This window comes from Diabrotica virgifera, chromosome 6, assembly GCF_917563875.1.
Source record: "Diabrotica virgifera virgifera chromosome 6, PGI_DIABVI_V3a".
In the NCBI taxonomy this organism is placed as follows: Eukaryota; Metazoa; Arthropoda; class Insecta; order Coleoptera; family Chrysomelidae; genus Diabrotica; species Diabrotica virgifera.
Genome location: NC_065448.1, coordinates 241,404,367 through 241,424,462, shown reverse-complemented (window position 1 = coordinate 241,424,462; position 20,096 = coordinate 241,404,367). Strand labels below are relative to the sequence as shown.

The window sequence follows — 20,096 nt, the reverse complement described above, 5'->3', positions numbered from 1 at the left end:
TAAATTTATATTCATCTCCTTCTCCTTTCATTTTTATATAGTTATCTTCTTTCCTTATATCTCCTTTCATTACCATGTATTGTGTTTTTCCTTGGTTGATTCGTAATCCATACTTTTTTGCTTCCGCTTCGAACTTTTAGAAGATTTTTTGGAGGTGTTCCTTTGTTCTTTTTAGGACGACTAGATCATCAGCGTAAGCTATATACTGCTGTCTGGTATTAATATGGTACCGCTTGTACTAATTTTTATCCTTCTTACTATATATTCTAGTACCAAGTTAAATAAGTCTGTGGATAGAGGGTCGTTTCAGTCCTTTATTCACTGTGAATTGTTTTGAAAATTTTTTGAAGAATGAAACATAAGCTGTTTTCCATTTTTCATTTTAGTCATATTTTGACTACTCGGAATCAACTTTGGTTGGAATTTTTCCTAGACGGAATGTGACTGCATATTGTAGAGTCCCTTTCGTTTTCTTTATTCGTCGTCTCCTTGCCTTATAAATTGTGAAAGGCGGAGATTAAGGATGTTACCAGATAGTAATTCAATGGGACGTTTCAGATTTATTGTTTAGATCTGGGATTTCTCATTTCTATAAAATGTATTACCTACTTTTTAGGACAAATGAATGGACAATCGTCGAAGCAGTTGCAGTCCCAGACTCGACAACGGGAGAAGCCAAGTTTACATTAACATTCAAAGAACCTGGTTAGTAAATATATCTATATACTGTTATGCTCTACTTTAACTATTTATTTAGATTGATTAGCAAATTCTCAATTTAATTAATTATTCAATTACTTTAATCACTGCCTATGTAAAACAAAACTAAATTCGATTTAAATATTCCAATAAATTTTATTTTCCGGGCTAATTTTGTATTTGATACAATACCTATGATTTGTGGCTTCTAGTATTTCTACTAGTTGCTTACTTCTTCCAGGATGTAACAGGGAAATTAAAAACATTCAATATCATATAATTGTAATATATTATTCATTTACCAAATAAGCCGTGTACATAATATGATTCAAAAAAATACTAAATTTAACTTTGTTGCAACAATTTCTTATTTAATAAATCAAACTTTAATTCTCATATCTCTTTGTTTTAACAAAAAAAAATTATTTAAATAAATTATTTTTTTCTCATAATAAACTTAATAAATTTTACTTTTATTCATTTGAATTGAATTCTTAAATTTGAAATGACTAACTGCGTTATAGTAATGTTCAATAAACAAATAAGCAAAAATGGTTCTGATATAAACAAATTCTCTCCCTTCCGACAAATGATTCGACTAACTTTTTTGTTTCTTCACTTTCTCTTTTTCCGGATTTGTGTGGTTCTCGATTCTCCCAACGTACTCTCTGGATGTTGCGAAAAGTTCCCTCTCGTCCAAACTGCTTCCAAAACAACACACAAGGAACTTGCTCGAATTCTCTTACGCAATTTTCTGCTTGCTCGATATCTTGTGCAAATAGATATCAATCAGCTACTCGTTCTAGACAAAACAAAGGAATCTCCCTCGGACTAGGAAAACTAACTTTTCAACCGGTCGACAATTCGGTTTCAACTTGATTCTGCTCGCAAAGGCCGATCACAACACTATACACTGATCTCTCACTTTTGGAAACTCGACTGCTCTCTTTAGATATCCATTATACAATGACCCTCTCTTCTCTCGCAAATTCACACTCCAACTTTTTTATCCCTTCTACCGTTCTTTTCCATCCAATCAAAAACAAGCCTCTCTCAAAACCTTTCCTACCCATTTCTCAAGAACCAAATATTTTTCTATATAACTTTCCAATTTGTCAAATTTTAAGAAATATTATAATTAGATTATTCCTATATACTACTTTTACTTCTAAAAACTAAAACAAAATGTTTACCATCATTAAATCTTCCCGGAAACATATTAAAAACATTATTGTTCTCGCTGAACGATATGTCCACTTTCTAAGCCCGGATTGTTTGTTATTGTACCAATTCATTTCGTCGAATCATTATCACTAATCGTTTTCACTTTCCCGACACACTGTCTAATAGCTAAATTAGATTGGGATGAGAATCTATGATCTAATGGTCTTTGATATAAATTTAATTTTCTTTTTAAATGATGAACTATAATTTTTTTTAATTAAAAAAAAAACAATTCTACAACAATACTTTATTTCACGTTAAGGACGGAACGTTTGGCTTATGCAGATCAGTGTTGCCAAAACTCTCAGGCACGTGTTGCTACTAGACTGCCGCTATACGCAGTGGCGCACTCAGAATTTTTCTCTAAAGGGGTTGGCTTGGGCGGGGTTCGGACAAATAATCCCTGACAAAAAATCTACACAAATTATCCCTGAACAAAAAATTTCCAGACAAAAAATTCCCGGACAAATAATCCCCGGGCAAAAAATCCCTACAAAAATTCAGGCACAAATAATCCCCATAAATTTTTTTCGACAAAATATCTCCGCAAAAAATCCCCATGAAATATTTGCTACCGAATAGTTCTCTAAAAGTTTTCCCGTGAACGCAATCGGTTTTTCAGCCTCAGTGCAGAAGAAATAGCCATGAAACCGCTTTTCGGCACGACAATAATGATTAGTAATTAAGATTAAGCATGAATTATTGTAATTTCGAGTACCAAATTTCGAATTCCAATTAAAAGCCGAAAACTTCAAATTTTATATGACAAACGAGTGTGAGTTTTTTCAAAAATCGTGGAAGATATGGGGAATGAGCTAAGGCTGTGGGAATCATGTTGTAGTATTCGCTTAAATCTTTTGCGCACCTTCCCTTGAATAACCAAGTTCAAAACAATGCCCTGTGTGCATCCATGAAAAATTTTTGGGCTATTAAGAATGTTTAGCTTTGTTATGAAAACGCAAAACACAGGTTTTTGGCATGCTTTTGAAAGCTTTTGAAGCAGGTTTCTGAAATGTTGCTTGCAGTGATTTGAAACTGATGACTAAATATTTTTCGTTATGTATTACTAAAAAGATTACTATCATACGCCGAAGAAATAGTTGGTGACTACCAGTGTGATTTCAGGCCCGGAAGATCGATTGTTGATCAAATATTTACTATATCAGACAAATGCTTGAAAGCATTGGGAGTATAATCAAGACATGCATCTGATCTTTATAGATTTCAAACAGGCTTATGATTCAATTAATCATCCGACACTATGGAATACAATGGTCGAGCTGGGCGTACCCAAGAAACTAACTGCGGTAACGCAAATGCGTGTAAGTAACTTCTTTGCACAAGTTAGAAGAGGTGGGGAAATATCAAATGCTTTCTTCGTAAATTCTGGACTGAGATAGGGAGATCCGTTGTCCCCATTGTTGTTTAACCTGGCCTTAGAATATGCCATGCGAAAAATGTATCCAAAAATCAAACCAGACATAGCTGCTCGGGGAGAGGCCCGATGGGAGAAAGCCTGTAGGATGGCTTAGAAAAAGATGGAAAGATGCAGTCAGAGAAGATCTGGAGAAAATAGGAGTGAGACAATGGGAAATAGTGGCACAGTACCGACACATGGAAGTTAATAGTAAAAAACTCGCAAGGACACTCGAAGAGTTATAACGCCATTGATGGTGATAATAACTTAATATTTTTGACGTAAAATTTACAAAAAGTAACAGGTTTTTTGCATTAAAATCAAAATTATCGTTTTCAGGATCAGCAGTTCTCATCACTAGTAGGCAATGTTTTGAACATAGTTATTCAAAGCAGAGTGAGTAAAAGATTTAAGCAAATAATTGCTACAACATGGTTACCACAGTCTTAGCGCATTCCCCATATCTTCCACGATTTTTGAAAAAACTCACACTCGTTTGTCATGTAAAATTTGAAGTTTTCGGCATGTAATTGTAATTCGAAATTTGGTAATAAAAATTACAATAATTCATGCTTAATCTTAATTACTAATCATTATTGCCGTGCCGAAAAGCGGTTTCATGGCGATTGCTATAGCTCTCACGCACTGAGGCTGAAAAACATTTGAGTCGATTGTATTCACGGGAAAATTTTTAGAGAACTATTCGTCAGCAAATATTTCTTGGGGATTTTTTGTCCGGGATTTTTTGTGGGGATATTTTGTCCAAAAAAAATTCTGGTGATTATTTGTCCGGGGATTATTTGTCCGGGATTATTTGTCCTAGCTTTGCTTGGACACCGAAATTTTTTTGTAATATTTCTGAAATACAAGTTACGTTTTACTACTATTCTTTATATTTTTTTATATGCTCTGCGAGGGGTTTTAACCCCCAAAACCCCCCCGGGTGCGTCACTGGCTATACGATTTATTCTAATCAGACGGCATGGCATCGGCGCGCTTCTATCGTTCATAAGAAATACCTAGCCCTATCTATGGGTCTGGATCCCGCATGCATACCAAAAGAAGTTGATTAATAGCAAGCTGAAAATTTGTTAATAGCTTAACGGTGTCTAGTCGGACAAACTATGATGTATGGGAACACTGGAACAGGGGAAGTTTTAATTGTGGAACAGGTTAAAAATTTGGAACGTCAGACTACGAAAACGTCCCATGTATTTTGTCGGACAGAACTTCCAATTGATTTGTTGCCCTTTCATTAAACTTTCATGCAAAAATCAGACTGCTATTAATTTATCACCAACGTAACTCCTGTTATTTGACATGTTCTACGTGTCGGACTTATTAAAATTCCCAGTTGGTGACAAAAAGCAGTCTGATTTTTGCATGAGAGTTTAACGAAAGGGTTACAAATCAATTGAAAAGTCTGTCCGACAAAATACATGGGACGTTTTCGTACTCTGACGTTCCAAATTTTTAACCTGTTTCACAACTTAAAACTTCCTCTGTTTTAGTGTTCCTATATATCAAAGTTTGTCCGACTAGATACCTTTAAGCTATTAACAAATTTTCAGCTTGCTATTAATCAACTTTTTTGGGTACTCGGGATCCAGACCTAATAGACAATGTTCAGTTCTTAAGGTGAAACGCTCTATAGGAGAAATATATTAATATTGTAGGATATATTATATGTATAAATTATATAATATGTATGTTTTTCCAGCTTTGACTGCACCTTTTTGGATTCTTGGTATAGATTACAACCAATTCTTTGTACCTTACTCATGTCTTGTAGTGGATGGGGAAGTTATAGGTATGTACGGTGAAATTGATTTTAATTACTATAAAATAGTCCAATAAAGAATTTTTTCAGGTAAACAAACCTTATTCTTATTCTTCTTTCTCTTTATAAGCAATTCTGCTTGTTCACTGACTAGGGCTTCCAATCCCGCAATACCGAGATCTCGGTATTGCGGGATCCCGCGTCATTTTCCCATCCCGCGTGATACGGGATTACAGGCGCGGGATCCGCGTGATTTGCGGGACTGAAAAAAGTGTACATTACTGCTGTAGCTACGCTCAAAATGATCAAAAAACTGTCTTTGCGCCGTATTTTACAACGACGTAGAAAAGTGACTGCACTACTGATTTATCTCCAAAAGCCTCGTCGTTACCAAGCGTCGCGCGTCGTGTGACGATGAAACTTTTCATCTCCCACCGAAAAGTTTACTTCGAAAAGAAATTAATGATTTTGTAACGGGAATGAACTTTAGCCTTTTAAATTCATCTGAGAGCAATGATGACGAAGAGGTTGATCAAGTAGCAAACACGTGAGAAACAATGTAGAGGTTCCATCATCGGGTTTCGATCTTGATCTTACATTGCAACAGGAGTTAGAGTTAACTATATCGTCAGCATGTAATGTATTTACTTTGTCCGTCGCCATCTCGAGCTAATACACTCGAGTCCATTATTAAAATAGAAAAAATGACTCTCTATGAATCTGGGGAGTCAACGGGAAAATATCATACATTTACATATAAACCCTAAAAAGGAATACCGTCGACGTATGGAAGCCGAAAGGGCATTTTCTGCTGCTGGCTATATTGTGTCTAAAATACGCAGGAGTTTGGCAGATGACAGTTTAGATTTAGATATTGACTCGTATGAATAAAAATGAGAATGTAGTTTATACTCCAAATTTTGGAGTACCTACAAACTCCACGCGGTAGTATCTGCTCTCATGTACGGTGAGTAAAAACTCATCACATCAACATATTTTTATTCATATGAAATGTAGTATAAACTTATACTTTATGCTCATACTCATGAGAACGTACTCGGAGTTTATACTCCGTTTTTATTCATACTATCCAATATGTTGTGTTTCCTTTGTAAACATTTTGAATTAAAAGCTTTAGCTAAATAATAGTAACTTATAGCTAAGTAATACATATAGCAACTAAATTAGTAAACTATAATAATTTTCAGTTGAAAATGGGTTTTTTTGGTTGATTTTTTAAATTTCGTTGGTGTATTTTTTGAAGGAGATAGATTTTTTGTTTTTTCAGTATTTGTTACTGTTTTGTGTGAAGAAAAAACAGTTTTGATCTCATACTAATAATAATACTTAAATAAATGTGGAGTTAGTTGATTAACTTATTGTTTTATTTGCCTTATATGACTATTTTCAATATGCGGGATCCCGCAAATACCGAGATCCCGCGGTAGTCCGATTGAAAATTTGTAGTCCCGCAAATACCGAGATTGAACTCAGGCTGCGGGATTGGAAGCCCTATCACTGACGGATTGATACCTCCTTTTTAATGCTGATTTTTTACATTATTGATCTCTATGTTTTGTTTCAGAGAACCTTTATATATATACAAAAAGTTTAAATCCCTCGAATCATGTGATAAATGCTGCCCTCAAAGTTATCAACCACAACAATCTTGATACCACTAAATTATTAGATACCGATCAAACATGTGTTTACTAATGAGAATAAATTTAAAGTTTATTTTTACTTGTTATTATTATTAGACTTGTTTAGACTTGTTATTATTATTCGACAAGGCGAAAACCGCGGGTTCGTTGGAAAAATATTCCCATGAGATTTTTTGCTTAATCACATTCGTAAGACACCCCAGAATAAGGCTCAAGAAGTGACCCACGCGAAAAGTAGTCCAAATTTAAAAAAAAGGTTTTTTTAAATTAAATTCAAAAAATCAATATTTTTGGTTCGGACAATATTTCTTTAGCTCATTTGGACCATTCTGGACAAGAAAGGTATCTTTTAATTTTTCTCTAAAGTTGATTGTATTCGAGTTATAAGCAATTTAAAATTTGAAAAATGCGAATATGGTCATTTTTAAAACTTAAAAACTCGGTTAAAAATTATTATTACGAAAGCCAGAAAGTGACTAAATCATAGTTTAAAGCCCTCACTACATAGTCCTGAAGAAATTTATGTCATTGATTTATTACTAAGCTGTTATTTTTAATTATTAACAATGAGCGGTAAGATCGTATTGACGCGGCTGTAAATGTGAGTGCGAGTAAAGCCATGGTTTGTTAGAAGAGTGAGCGACGCTCGGCATATGCGTAAGCAGAATCTGTTGTACTCGACGCACGGCAGATTTAAGTGAGTCGGTTTGTTAGCATATTCTGTCGCTCTCAAAATAGTTTGAGTTTGACGTTTGTTCTCACGGAGGGTGTACGTAGAAAAATGAATTCTGAAAAATCTAGGCAATAACTTTATTACTCCCAGAAGAGGATGAGGAAGAAGAGTTGATAATATTAAATTTAAATAAAAGAAATAAAAATGTATACGAAATTTTTTCATGCCGTAATACAGAAGGTGCATTTAAATTAACAGTCGAAAGAAGATTGTTTCAGAACGAGGAAAGATTTCGAGAATATTTTAGACTTTCCAGGGATTTATTTGAAACTGTATTACAATTTATAAGATATTACTAAAAAACCCTACAACAGAAGACAACATCCGATTTCAGCAGAAGAAAAATTAAGCATAACTTTGAAGTAAGCTTTTTTTTATTTAGAGAAAAAATAAAAACACAGTTAAGTACAAAAAAATTTATTAAAAATGTAAAGTATATATCATAAATACATCTTACATTTGTACATTGCTATTAATTGATTCTGGCGAAAATACAAACGAATTCACGCTCTGAGATCCTATATTGGTTTCCAAAAGATGTTCGCTACAAGAATTATTTGTTGTAATAGGAACCAATTCATGTACCTAGTTCATTTGCAGCCAGCTCAATTTCATATCGCGAAACAATATTCATATCACTTCAGCTTTTATTTTTGCCTTTTAAATCGTAGGAAATTTCGATACTGTGGAAGCAACACTTTCAAAAAACATGTGTATAGAAGGATCACCTGATTTTTGAGCCAATTTCGATGATGTTTCCGACTTTTTAACAAGTTTTTCAATCAAAGCGGTTCGTTCCTCTCGTCCCACTTTTAATTCACTTATTAATGAGTATGAGTAATCTCTGTTTTTAGACATTGACTTTTTTTCGGTTAGGAGACTCCTTGTCAGACTAAAATTTTAGAAATTTCTCTTATGTGGAAGTTATTGAACATTTATATTTTATATATATTTATTGACAAAAATGGTTTCGAAGAAAAAGGACCTAGCAAGATATTTCTCTCTCCTGGAGCCAGGAGAAATAAACCGTCTAATACAATAGTAATAGAATTAGTTGTTCGGTTCCGTTGAAGCATAATATGGTGTCTTTGAAAGGCACTACTGAAAGGTTTATAGTACCTTTTGTGAAGCATTTCTCTTTGAATATTTACCCAAAGTATTGACCTGAAAACAGGTCAATTTACAGAGAACAATGTACATTTGTACATATTTAAAAATACGAAAATAGAATAATAAAAAATGAGATATTCAAAAATACTTTAATAGTGATCTGATCAGGGATCTGTAGAATGGCAAGACTAAATTGTGTCACGTGTTAAATAATAACGATACACTTTATTTTGTACCAACGTTGTTTTATTATAATGCATGCTTCAGTTTAATAAATAATACATAGTAATAATACCAATTAATCTAAATACCAATTAAATACTAATACTATTAATTTAATACAAATAACTTTTTCATTTACTTTGTGCAATTAAAAATATGTCAAATCCTGTAAACTTATTTTTATTTGAATAAAATTAGTTTACCACCATGTTGTACACTGTGAGTTCAGCTGAACGTTTGCGTCCAAATCAAATCTGAGTTGATTCCAGCGCACAGCGTCGACGTACGCTGCTGTCGGTCTTCAGAGCGCGCAACTAAGCAGAACCTAACAATCCGTTAACATACAGAAACCATTCCTTTGATTTGGACTGACGTGCGCGGCGTTCGACTGACTGTGAGTTGTGCGTCGCTCACTGTCCTAACAAACCGCGGCTTAAGATGCACCATTGACTGCCGGAATGGCATCTCTCTTGCACTCACCATTGACGGCCGCCTAATACGTGCATGGGGCTCATTATTATTACTTCAAAATAACAGCTTAGTCATGAAACTATAAATAAGGAGATAGTATCTTCCCGTTTGCGCAAATACGTCCGAGTTCGCGCATGATTACGTAACTGGAGACAGGAAGTTGAATTTGAATTCTTGTTAAAGTTAAATGGGACTTGTATGCATTCTGTGATGAAATTATTCAATTAGCTAAATAACATTAAACTTAAATGTATTCGAAAAAAATTTAGTGTCGAGATTTCTGTCAAAATAACTGTCAAAAATAAAATATAAAATACAAATATTTAGCTTACAACCACGAACAATTCAAACTAATCAGACAATGATTACGAACCATTACAAACTTGCCGGTCTCCAGTTACGTCACGACTTCAGGATCTTGTAGGAGGGGCTTTAACACGTTGACGGACAGGTCTATAAACGTCTAATTTCCATTGATGTAATGTGATACAACGTCTATAGACGTTGCATTTTTCCCTATTCTACTTTGCAAAATACATAATAGTGCCACAACACTTGCTTATACATTTGACGCACTGTCCGTTAACGTGTTAAACTTTGATTTAGCCACTTTCTGACTTTCATAATAATAACTTTTAACCGAGTTATTAAGCCTTGAAAATCGCCATTTTTCGTTTATTTCAATTTTAAATTTCTTATAACTCGAAAACGATCAACGCTAGAGAAAAATTATGAGAAACCTTTTTTATCCAGAATGGTCAAAAAAACCTAAAAAAATTTGTAAGGGACGAAAATATTAATTTTTGCAATTTGATTTAAAAAAATATTAAAAAAAATTTGGACCACTTTTCACGTGGGCGACTTCTTGAACCTTATTCTGGGATGTCTCACGAATGTGATTAGGAAAAAACTATCATGGGAATATTTTTTCCAACGAACACTTCGCCTTGTCTATATGACCCTAAGGGTAAGAACATAACAAGTAAGTCGAGGTGGAGGTAGATGTGTAGGTCGCGGTAGATGCCACTAGTTAAGTCGCGGTCGATGTCGACAGCACATAGCAAGGAGGTCACCTGCGCTGTCAGTCGAGCTAGAATGACTATCAAGTGAAGTAGTTTAATGAAATTTACATGTAAAACACACTCATTTTATTTTCAAAAGCATCGATGTAAACCTCCTGGATGGCATCGCGCTAAACCTCCACCGCGACTTACCTGCTCTGTTCTCTTTCATTCAGTACAATCCCAAGTAGCAATTTTTCGACGCATTGTTGTTTCGGCCAACGACCCCTAACCCGACTGACATTACGATGTTACAACGTTAAGTAATATCTTTAGTTATATGGGCAACTAAGTTATTACTATTGTGACAACTACATATCACAGTTAAGTTTTTTCAACAATCGCAACTACTTAAAAACGTTATAATGCTAAACTAGTTTACGCCCATGGGTTTTCTGGCCGACTAGGTAGTTGTCTCTCACGACCCCAGGGCCTTTACGTGTAGTTCTATAGATGTGTGACACGCTTACGGCAACTTCAGGAGCAAAAAAAAATTACCTTACTTTTTTCTTATTATTTTAGATTTTATTTTGCTGGAAATTTTCGATTTATTTAACAACCTGTTTATTTGTTTTTTATTAGCTGGTTTCTCCATTGTCCATTGTTTTATCAGTAGATTTGATAAGCTTAAATCTTTGTATCAGCTTTGCTAGACAGGGTTGCCAGGCCAGTTCTTACTCTTTCAGTACTATATCCGTTGCAAGATAATTTGGCTGAAACTCCGACAAAATATGTACTTTTTGTACATATTTTGTCTGAATTCCATCCGAATTATCTTGCAGCGGATAGTAGTTTTGCTTTCAAAAAATCAATAGAAATCAGTAGATTCTTTTTAGGCCCTGTAAATACAGTAAAATCTGTGTTAACGGTTACCTGTCAAAATCGCCCGGTTTCATAATCAACTTAAAGTAAACAAGTAAAGTTCACTTTAAAGTTGACATTTACCCATATATGAATTGTGATAAAGGTAGGTACCAACTTACTTAAAATTTAAAAAACTGATTATGAAACCGAGCGTTTCATTTTGAAAATTCTCCAAACCAGTTATATGAAGATTTCCTTATTTAGATCTGGTATTTACCAGTTTCATTTCTCTGTCCATCTATTATCATCATCTACGTCCTGAATCTTATTTTCGGTAATGACATTGGGAAATTGTAACAAAAGGTCTGAAAATTAATTTAGAAATGGGGTGAATACTATTAAAAAGCAAATTTTATTTTAGTGATAACAAAATTTTTTCGGCCCGGTTAGCCATTTTTTAGGTTTTTTGGATCATTGGGAATAAAAAAAGGTCTTTTATAATTTTTCTCTAAACAATTTAAAACTGAAAAAAATCTAGGTTCAAAAACTTAAGTAAAAAATATTATTTTTGAAGCTACAAAGTGCCTAAATTCAAACTCAAACTTTATTGTATCAGCTACCGATAAGTGATTTGGTCTTATTTCATTCTAAAATATTGTTTTTTAGTTGTTAATGCAGCCCGATCGCCCGTCCTCTCTTATGAGTTTCATTAACAATAAAAAACAATGTTTTATAATAAAACGTGCCAACAATTCTTATAGGGAGCTGATAGAAGAAGGTTTGAGCTTGAATTTTGGTACTTCGTAATTTTAAAAATTATTCTTTTTACTTGTGTTTTTGAACCTTTAAAATCGTCATTTTTCAATTTTTTTCAGTTTTAAATTGTTTATAACTCGGAAACGATTAACTTTAGAGAAAAATTCCAAAAAACCTTTTTTTATTCCCAATGATCCAAAGAACCTAGAAAATGTCTAACCGAGCCGAAAAAATTGATGTCTATAATTTCTTTAATTTTTTTTTAATAAATGTCGCAATAACTCCGAAATTATGGCATTGAGGTATAAGGAATATAACATAAAAAATAATCAGTATTTCTTAACGACTTCAAAACGCAAAAAATATACAGGTTGTTCCATTTAAAATAAGAAAGTTCATTAGATTTCCAGGAAAAAGGGAGATCGGACAACAATTCGTGTAATGTGTTCTGATCGACGGGGTCGAGTTCGCTCCCAATGGTAAGAATTTTACCTGAACTAAAAAAGGTAGAGTCCGAATTGGCTCCCATAGACAAAATTTATTTTACCTAAACATGTCGAAAATATCACCCAGCGTTGTCACTTCTTTCAAATTTTCTCTTTTTGTTAGAAACAGGTACCTTCCTAGAAATATCTATGGGAAAGGAGGAAGACCTAACCCTTCGGTCCTAACTTAACTTTCGGGTATTAGAGTGTAGAGCGCAAACCGGCCGATTTCAGGTAAGAGCGCAAAACGGTCGAGCGCATACCGGCCGACACCGATAATTTGTGTTAAAATTGCCACATATGCCAATGTTGAACTAAAACAAACTCTAAAAGTATTTGTCTAAAAGTATAATTTTCCTATAAAAAGTCTATATCACTATGTAAATTTCCTAAGCAGTATAAATATTACACGATTTGGCAACAATGTCTAATGTTTCCGCGATTATATGAGAGCCTACCCGCATTCATGCGGGAGCCAATTCGTACCCTTCTAAAATATACCTGAACGAAGCGGAGCGAACTCGACTTCACCCGTTCTGATAGCGTATTATCAAATACATTCTATTAATTTTAAAAAGTTATCCTATTCATGGAACCTTTGACTGGTTCCTCTTAATGGTAAATTTTGTCGTGCTAAAAATGTTATTATTTCGATAATTCTTTCTAAAACCGCCGTCCACCTTTTTCTTTCGCGTTCAACTGCTGCTGAATTGACAGAGTCTACTGTATGACTTTCTAGCAAGGCTTTTTTTAGATCTAGGTACATATTTTTTTTCAGAAATTAAGTGGCTACCCTTCTCTCACGTCTTTCTAAAAACGTAAAATAAACGTCTTTCTTGTCGCAAACGTAATAAAGAAAATTAGATTTTAGAATATCAGCATTTATATTTTCCTATTATAAAAGGCGTCGCTAAAAGTGGGATACATACATAGCTCCCCAACGGCAATTATACTTTTATCAGCAGAATCGGATACACTGATAATTTTTACAAGATGGTGATTCATTGTTACTCGACATTCAATATTGGTCAAAATAGTGTACCTACGCGTCACCTTTTTGAAATTATTGTCGGAATAAACTAAATGGGTTTCGTATTACATTTGCGTATTGTAGGTGTAGTAAGATTAATAGCCTTTGTAAAAAATACCGAAAGCGCACTTGTATGTTTTTGTTATTTTTAGGTTTTTTAAGGACAAAAAACGCAATTTTGAGCTTAGCAAATATTCGGCTTGCGCCCCTTGGACTTGGCGCCCGGGTGCCTCGCACCCCTTGCACCCCCGGGTTAAGACGGCCCTGGGTAAAAAAACATAACCAGTCCGACTCTTTGAGCAACCATTGCACGCAGGCACTTTTTATAGTCGCCTCAGTTGTCTTATGCAACGCTTAAGGTTGCCTAGGCAACGTCAAGACAACTCAAAAATCGTCCACCAAATTAGTGCAGAATTGGGTCGTCTTCTAGGCAATAACAACGTTGTAACAAAACGTTGCCACGCGGTAGACAACGTTGTCGCGTCGACAAATTGCTACTTGGGATGTGTTTGTTTTACATGGATGTCGACATCGACCGCGACCTCCACATCCACCTCCACCTCGACTTACTTGTTATGGTCTTACCCTTAGACGGCTGAACCAAACAACACAACTGGTTTAATATAATGAAGAAACCCAAGCTGAAATACTTCAGTCACATTGTCAGACACCCTGAAGAATATGATCTTTTACGTCTGCCATTGAGGGAAAGATCCAAGGTAAACGTGGTCCTGGTAGAACAATAGACCAGGAAGGATCTGTTTTTAGGTGGATGTGAGAGGTGGCATTCGGATTTTTGCGGATAAAGTTAGGTGATAACTTTGTTAATAATAATTGACTTATGCTCCTTCTGAAATATGCCCGGAACATTAATAAAAAAAAAATATTTAAAAATTTCAAAAAATTTCGGTTTTTTTCTACCTTCTTTGCTTAGAACCTTAAAAAGATTCATTTTGGAACAAAGTCGTATAAGAATAAAACAAAGATAATTAATTTTTCTTGGTTAAAAATGTCTTAATTTATCACCCTTGCTGCAAAATAGCAATAAATATAAAATAAGGGAACACAACAAGCCTGTCTTTATTCAATGTTTTTCCATCACTTTGGTTACACTTGGAATTTTTCTAATTCGCTTATATTTAGACAATTTTTGTAATGTGCTAAAACCCTCCACCAAATTTCATTAAAATTGACTTACTAGATTTTGCATAATAATTTTGCAATCTAAACTTTTTTTAAAAATTAAAATTTTTTAAAATCTTGCACAACAATTGCACTTCACAGAAATGAAATCGGATTATTTAAGCAGCCTAAGCAATGTTTTAAAGTTATAAACAATTTTTGGCTTATAAACAAATTAGTGCTTTGCTGCTGTGGCCAGGAGGGGGTGCTACGGGCTCCTTTATTTATATAGACTTACCCAAGTTTTTTTTAGGTATTTTGACCCGTAGAACACGAATTTGTTGGGTAACAGTTGATCCGGATGTCGATAAGATTGTTATATTATAAACAAAAAACTTGAGGAATTAAATAACATCAATTTTTCGCAAAATAAAACATTTTTTTTGTATTTCTTGGGTAATTCTAAGCAAAAAATGTTCTTACAAGTTTTTTCGTAAAATGCACAGTTTTCGAGATAAACGAGGTGGAACTTTCAAAAAATCGAAAAAAGGCAATTTTTGAACGCGAATAACTTTTGATTAAAAAATAAAATAGCAATTCTGCTGACAGCATTTGAAAGTTTAAGTCAAATTAATTATTTGCATTGCTAAAAATTAATTTTTTTATTATTAAACAAATCTATTTGTTTATAAGCCAAAAAATTGTTTATAACTTTAAAACATTGCTGAGGTCCCTTAAATAATCCGATTTTAATTCTGTAAAGTGTATTAGATAGGTAGAGCACCTCTTTATATGTAAAAAAATTAGCCAACTTCTAAATGGTCTATTTTTTGTTCAAAAAGATTTTAAAAAATTTGAACTTTTTTAAAAACATTTAGATTGCAAATTTATTATGCAAAATCTATTGACTCTTTAAGTAAGTTATAAGAATGTTTTAAACGAATTACTAAGGTTCTAAGTGCCACCAAAGTGGTTATTTTGTATTTATTGCTATATTGTAGAAAAGGTAATACCTTAAGACATTTTTGACTAGTTGTATATCATACAAAATTCAATTATCATTATTTTATTTAACTCATACAGAAGTAAAAACTTCGAGATGTATTCTGGTATAAAATCGTTTTTTTTAAAACTATCTAAAATGTCATGGATTGCAAAACGTTTTCGTTCTAATACAGTACATCTTCAGTGCATCCTGCCGAATAGTTTGAAACTAGCACACTGTATATAGTGGTAACCCCATCATATTATATGGATTACATAATATAATTTACTAAAATTTTATGACTACAAGTCGATGTTAATAGATATAATGGAACATATGCTAAAAGGGTTCCATGCTTCCCTGCTCGAAGATGCTAGGTACTTGTTTGTCTACAACTTTGTTCCAAAACGAATCGCTTTAAAGTTATAAGCAAAAAAAGTAGAAAAAAAATGATGTTCTTTCGAAATTTTTAAATATTTTAATTTTTTTATTAATGTTCTGGGCATATTTGAGAAGGAGCATAAGTCAATTATTTTTACTGAAGGTGTCACCTAACTTTTGCTGTAAAAATCCGAATGCCACCTCTCACATTCAAAAATAGACGTTTTTTTACAGATTAGTCCTAGTCTACAAGAACATCATGGCTGAACTGTCTAAGGCAATAATACGGAAAATCGACTACATAATTATTCAGAGCTACTCTCATTAATGTCACTATAGCGAACATGCCAACATATACCTAAGCCAACATGATATTCAAAGATCAATAACGGTCATAGAACTAGAAGAAGATTTTTATGTTTCTTAGCGTCTTTACACGATCAATATTAGCGACAGAATATGCAAGTAATGACAGTATATTATTGACCGTGTAATGAAATATGTAGTGAAAAATACTGGCGCGATATTGACGAAATATCTAGATTCTTATATTCGCCATCAGTATTTTATCAGTGGAGGGGTACTGACAGTATTACTGATCATCAGTAGTATTGATCGTGTAAATCCGGATTTATGTTACAACGGGAACGTGCACGGGACGGGGCACGTTGAAGAAGCGTCTTATATGAAAGGCATTGGCTGGTTTATCTTACAACGGAACGGGGCGACACCGGGAAGTGCCGAGGACGTGAGATTTATATTGTTCTGCTCGCCGTGCCGACCACGTCCCGGTGTAAGATAAATCAGCAGTAAGGGCCGCATATGATGTACCCAGCTTATGTGGAGGACTAATTCTGAATTACGTAGTGCATCGTCAGATACTTTCACGGCTTATTTTATTTGGCTTTTGAAATGCATTAAAACAATGGCAAAGCTTTTTTGCCGAAATCCTACAATTTCGCATATTTTATACAGCTCACAAAAGACAGAAACGGACTTTATCTAGTCGTGTTTCGTTTATGACCATCAAAGTAGATGACACTTTTGTAACTATCCACTTGAAGTGGAGAATATCAAGAGACATTCATTTATTTATTTATTCACAGGCAAGCCCTATTCAGATATAAATGTTACAGTGTTCTAAATTATCATAATATAACATAACAAAGTGGTTTGAGAACAAATAATTCTATGAGTAGTACAGTTACAAAAAAGAAAAAAGAATAAGATAACATATAGGTCAGTACAATTACAAACAAAATATAACACATAAACCAATTCAGAAATGTTCCAAGGTATAACGGTTTTGAGTTATCTAATACATACAGGTCATGTAACACTAATCACAACACAAAAGCTCTGGCCGAAAGTATTAAAAAATTAAAAAGTTAGCGAAGAAATATGATTTTTAAAGCGGGAAACTGATATATTAAAAATTTCGAGGTTATTTAATGAGTTAGCTAATCGAAGAGTTCTAGGAATAAATGTGTTGTAAGAATAATTGAATCTATGAAAAGAAACATAAAAGGTTTGCACCTGCCTAGTCGAACGACTGGGGACAAATAGAGATATTTAGGAGGGAAGCTCGGGGCAGTTACACTGCCCGTTGATAATTTTGAATAAAATTATTGTCTCTCTGTTTTCTGCGTACCTCAAGAGGAGGTAAGTTCAGTATGAGCTCTAATGCAGAATAGTCGTAGTATACATACATGCATCTTAGTGGCAGTATATATCAGAAAATTGTGTTGGACAGCCTCAAGTTTCAGTTTATGAGTAAAGTAATAGGGGGACCAAATTGTGGAACAGTAATCAAAATGAGATCTAACCAGGGAGAAATAAAGGGATTTAATAGCTGAGATGTTAGTAAAGTCTCTGGTGGTTCTCTTTATAAAGCCAAGCATCTTCATAGACTTCTGTATTGTACGGTAAATGTGTGATTTATAGCTAAGGGCGGAGTCAAGGATCACACCTATATCCTTAGTTTCAGAGGTAGAATGTAAGGTCAGATTATTTATACTATATTCGAAGATGATTAGATGATGAGTTCGATGAAAGCGAAGAATATGGCGTTAGGATGCATTCAAACACATACCATTTTGCATACACCAGTTAGATAGGCGATCAATATAACCTTGTAGACTAAGTGAATCAGCCTCACATGTGATTATTTTAAAACATTTTAAATCATCAGCGAATTGAGCGAATAACAAAGTTTCACTTACTTGGAAACAAGGTATTAGATCATTAATAAATATATTAAACAACAGAGTTCCCAAGTGTGATCCTTGTGGTATGCCTGAAGTAACAGATATGGTATGAGAATAGTAATGATTAACTCTGACAATTTGCGATCTTTGCGTAAGATAGCTCTTGACCCACTTCAACATAAGGCCCTCAACTCCGTATAAATAAAGTTTATGAATCAACAGCTCATGATTAACTTTGTCGAAAGCTTTGGAAAAGTCAGTATACACAGAGTCAACTTGTAAACCCCACTCAAGAGCATCTGTCAAAAAATCTATGAGACCCAATTCTGCTGATTTTTTGCATGTAAATCAAAATTGTTAGGCCCCTATAATTGGCGAGCAGTCATAACTTAAATAATCGGAAATAATGCTCTCAAAAACTTTAGGAATAGCACTAAGAATAGAAATGGGACGATAGTTACCTATATCCGATTTTCGACCTGATTTATATATTGGAGTGTCATAAGACTTTTTCCAGTAGTCTGGAAATTCCCCTGTTAATAGAGACTTATTAAATATATAAAAACTGGGCGCGATAGAATGAAGCTGAATGTTTTAAGGAAAGTAGGGGGAATTCCATCAGGACCAAAACCTTTGTTGGTATTGAGTTCAGACAGTTTTTCGTAGATTTTTGAAATTTCAATGTGATCATTAGACACATTAACCAAAGGTGAAATCTGGGTTACATGCGGATGTAAGGATTGGTTTGCATAGACGGAAGAGAATTGGTTAGCAAAAAGATTAGCAATATCAGTTCCATTGAAGGCAGTACGATCTCCAAGAGTCATTGTATTAGGTATAGCGTTACTTTCCCTTTTACTACTTACAAATTTCCAAAAGGATTTAACGTTATTAATAATAGAATGTTCGGTGCGTTGAATGTAATCGGCATAACACTCTCTATATCTAGTTCTTAAGTTACTAAATGCTGCATGACTTTCTGGACACCTTGTGCTCTTGTATATCTTGTGGAGTGAACAAAACGATCAATGATGGATTCATTGACTGTTTTTTTTTTGTAAATTAGACCAGTCGGGATAGCATTTGACCTTGCATTAGGAGCTGCCCCAAATTTTATTTTTCTAATCTTTAGGGAGGGTCAATATTAGTATAAATTTAAAATCTCGACTGAATTCCACCCTTGCGTTAGCCGCCATCTTGATTTTAAACGAGAACCGTTTTTGCTCAATATCTCCGCCATTTTCAATTTTTTGACAAAAAGTGTAGAAACTGAAATTGTTGAGAACGCGATTTTCTATAATTTCATTTATTATAATTTTTTTCGTGCGGTCGATATTTTCCGAGTTATGAGGGGAAAATAGTGACAGTTGTAGCATAATTATTGAATTATTGAATTATCTCGTTTATTATTAGTTTTACAACAAATATTTACCTATACAAAAATGAAGAGAATTAAATTTTGTACAATTTTGATGCCGTTCATTTTTTTGATAAAATCAATATTTAAGGTAGTACGTATGTGGTAAAGGTGCGAGCGGAAGACCTGATTGATTTTGTAGCAATGGTTTTTGTTCAATATCCCCGCCATTTTCAACTTTTCGACAAAAAAAATTGTTGCAATTACGATTTACTACAATTTTTCGAGAGAACCAGTGGCGGGTCTACAAGGGGGGAAAATGGAAAAATTCCCCCCGACAGGGTCCAAAATTTAAAAAAAAATTGTTGGAACATCACGATATATTAGCTGACATAAAACTTAAAATATCGACAGACAAATTCAACCAATAAAACCCGCTAGTTAATAAAATTAAGTGAACTTAATGTATATAATGTCTTTTATGTCTTTTATATACTTAGTTTGGTTGATGTTTCATTGGAAGTTTCAAAAATTGTATAATATTGTATATAATTCTCTTTATTTTTGTTTATGTACAATTATGTCGTA

At 33.9% G+C, this 20,096-nt stretch overlaps 1 protein-coding gene across 1 annotated transcript in view; it reads left to right on the top strand.

The window, feature by feature from the left end:
* LOC114344081 (apolipoprotein D-like) overlaps positions 1-6,863 on the top strand; it is a 30,179-nt gene extending 23,316 nt beyond the window's left edge. Inside the window, exons 7-9 of the mRNA XM_050654955.1 lie at positions 617-705; positions 5,061-5,150; positions 6,706-6,863. Coding sequence (XP_050510912.1) covers positions 617-705; positions 5,061-5,150; positions 6,706-6,836 — 310 coding nt within the window. The 3' untranslated portion in view covers positions 6,837-6,863. The remainder of the gene's footprint in view (positions 1-616; positions 706-5,060; positions 5,151-6,705) is intronic.
* Positions 6,864-20,096: the final 13,233 nt, after the last annotated feature.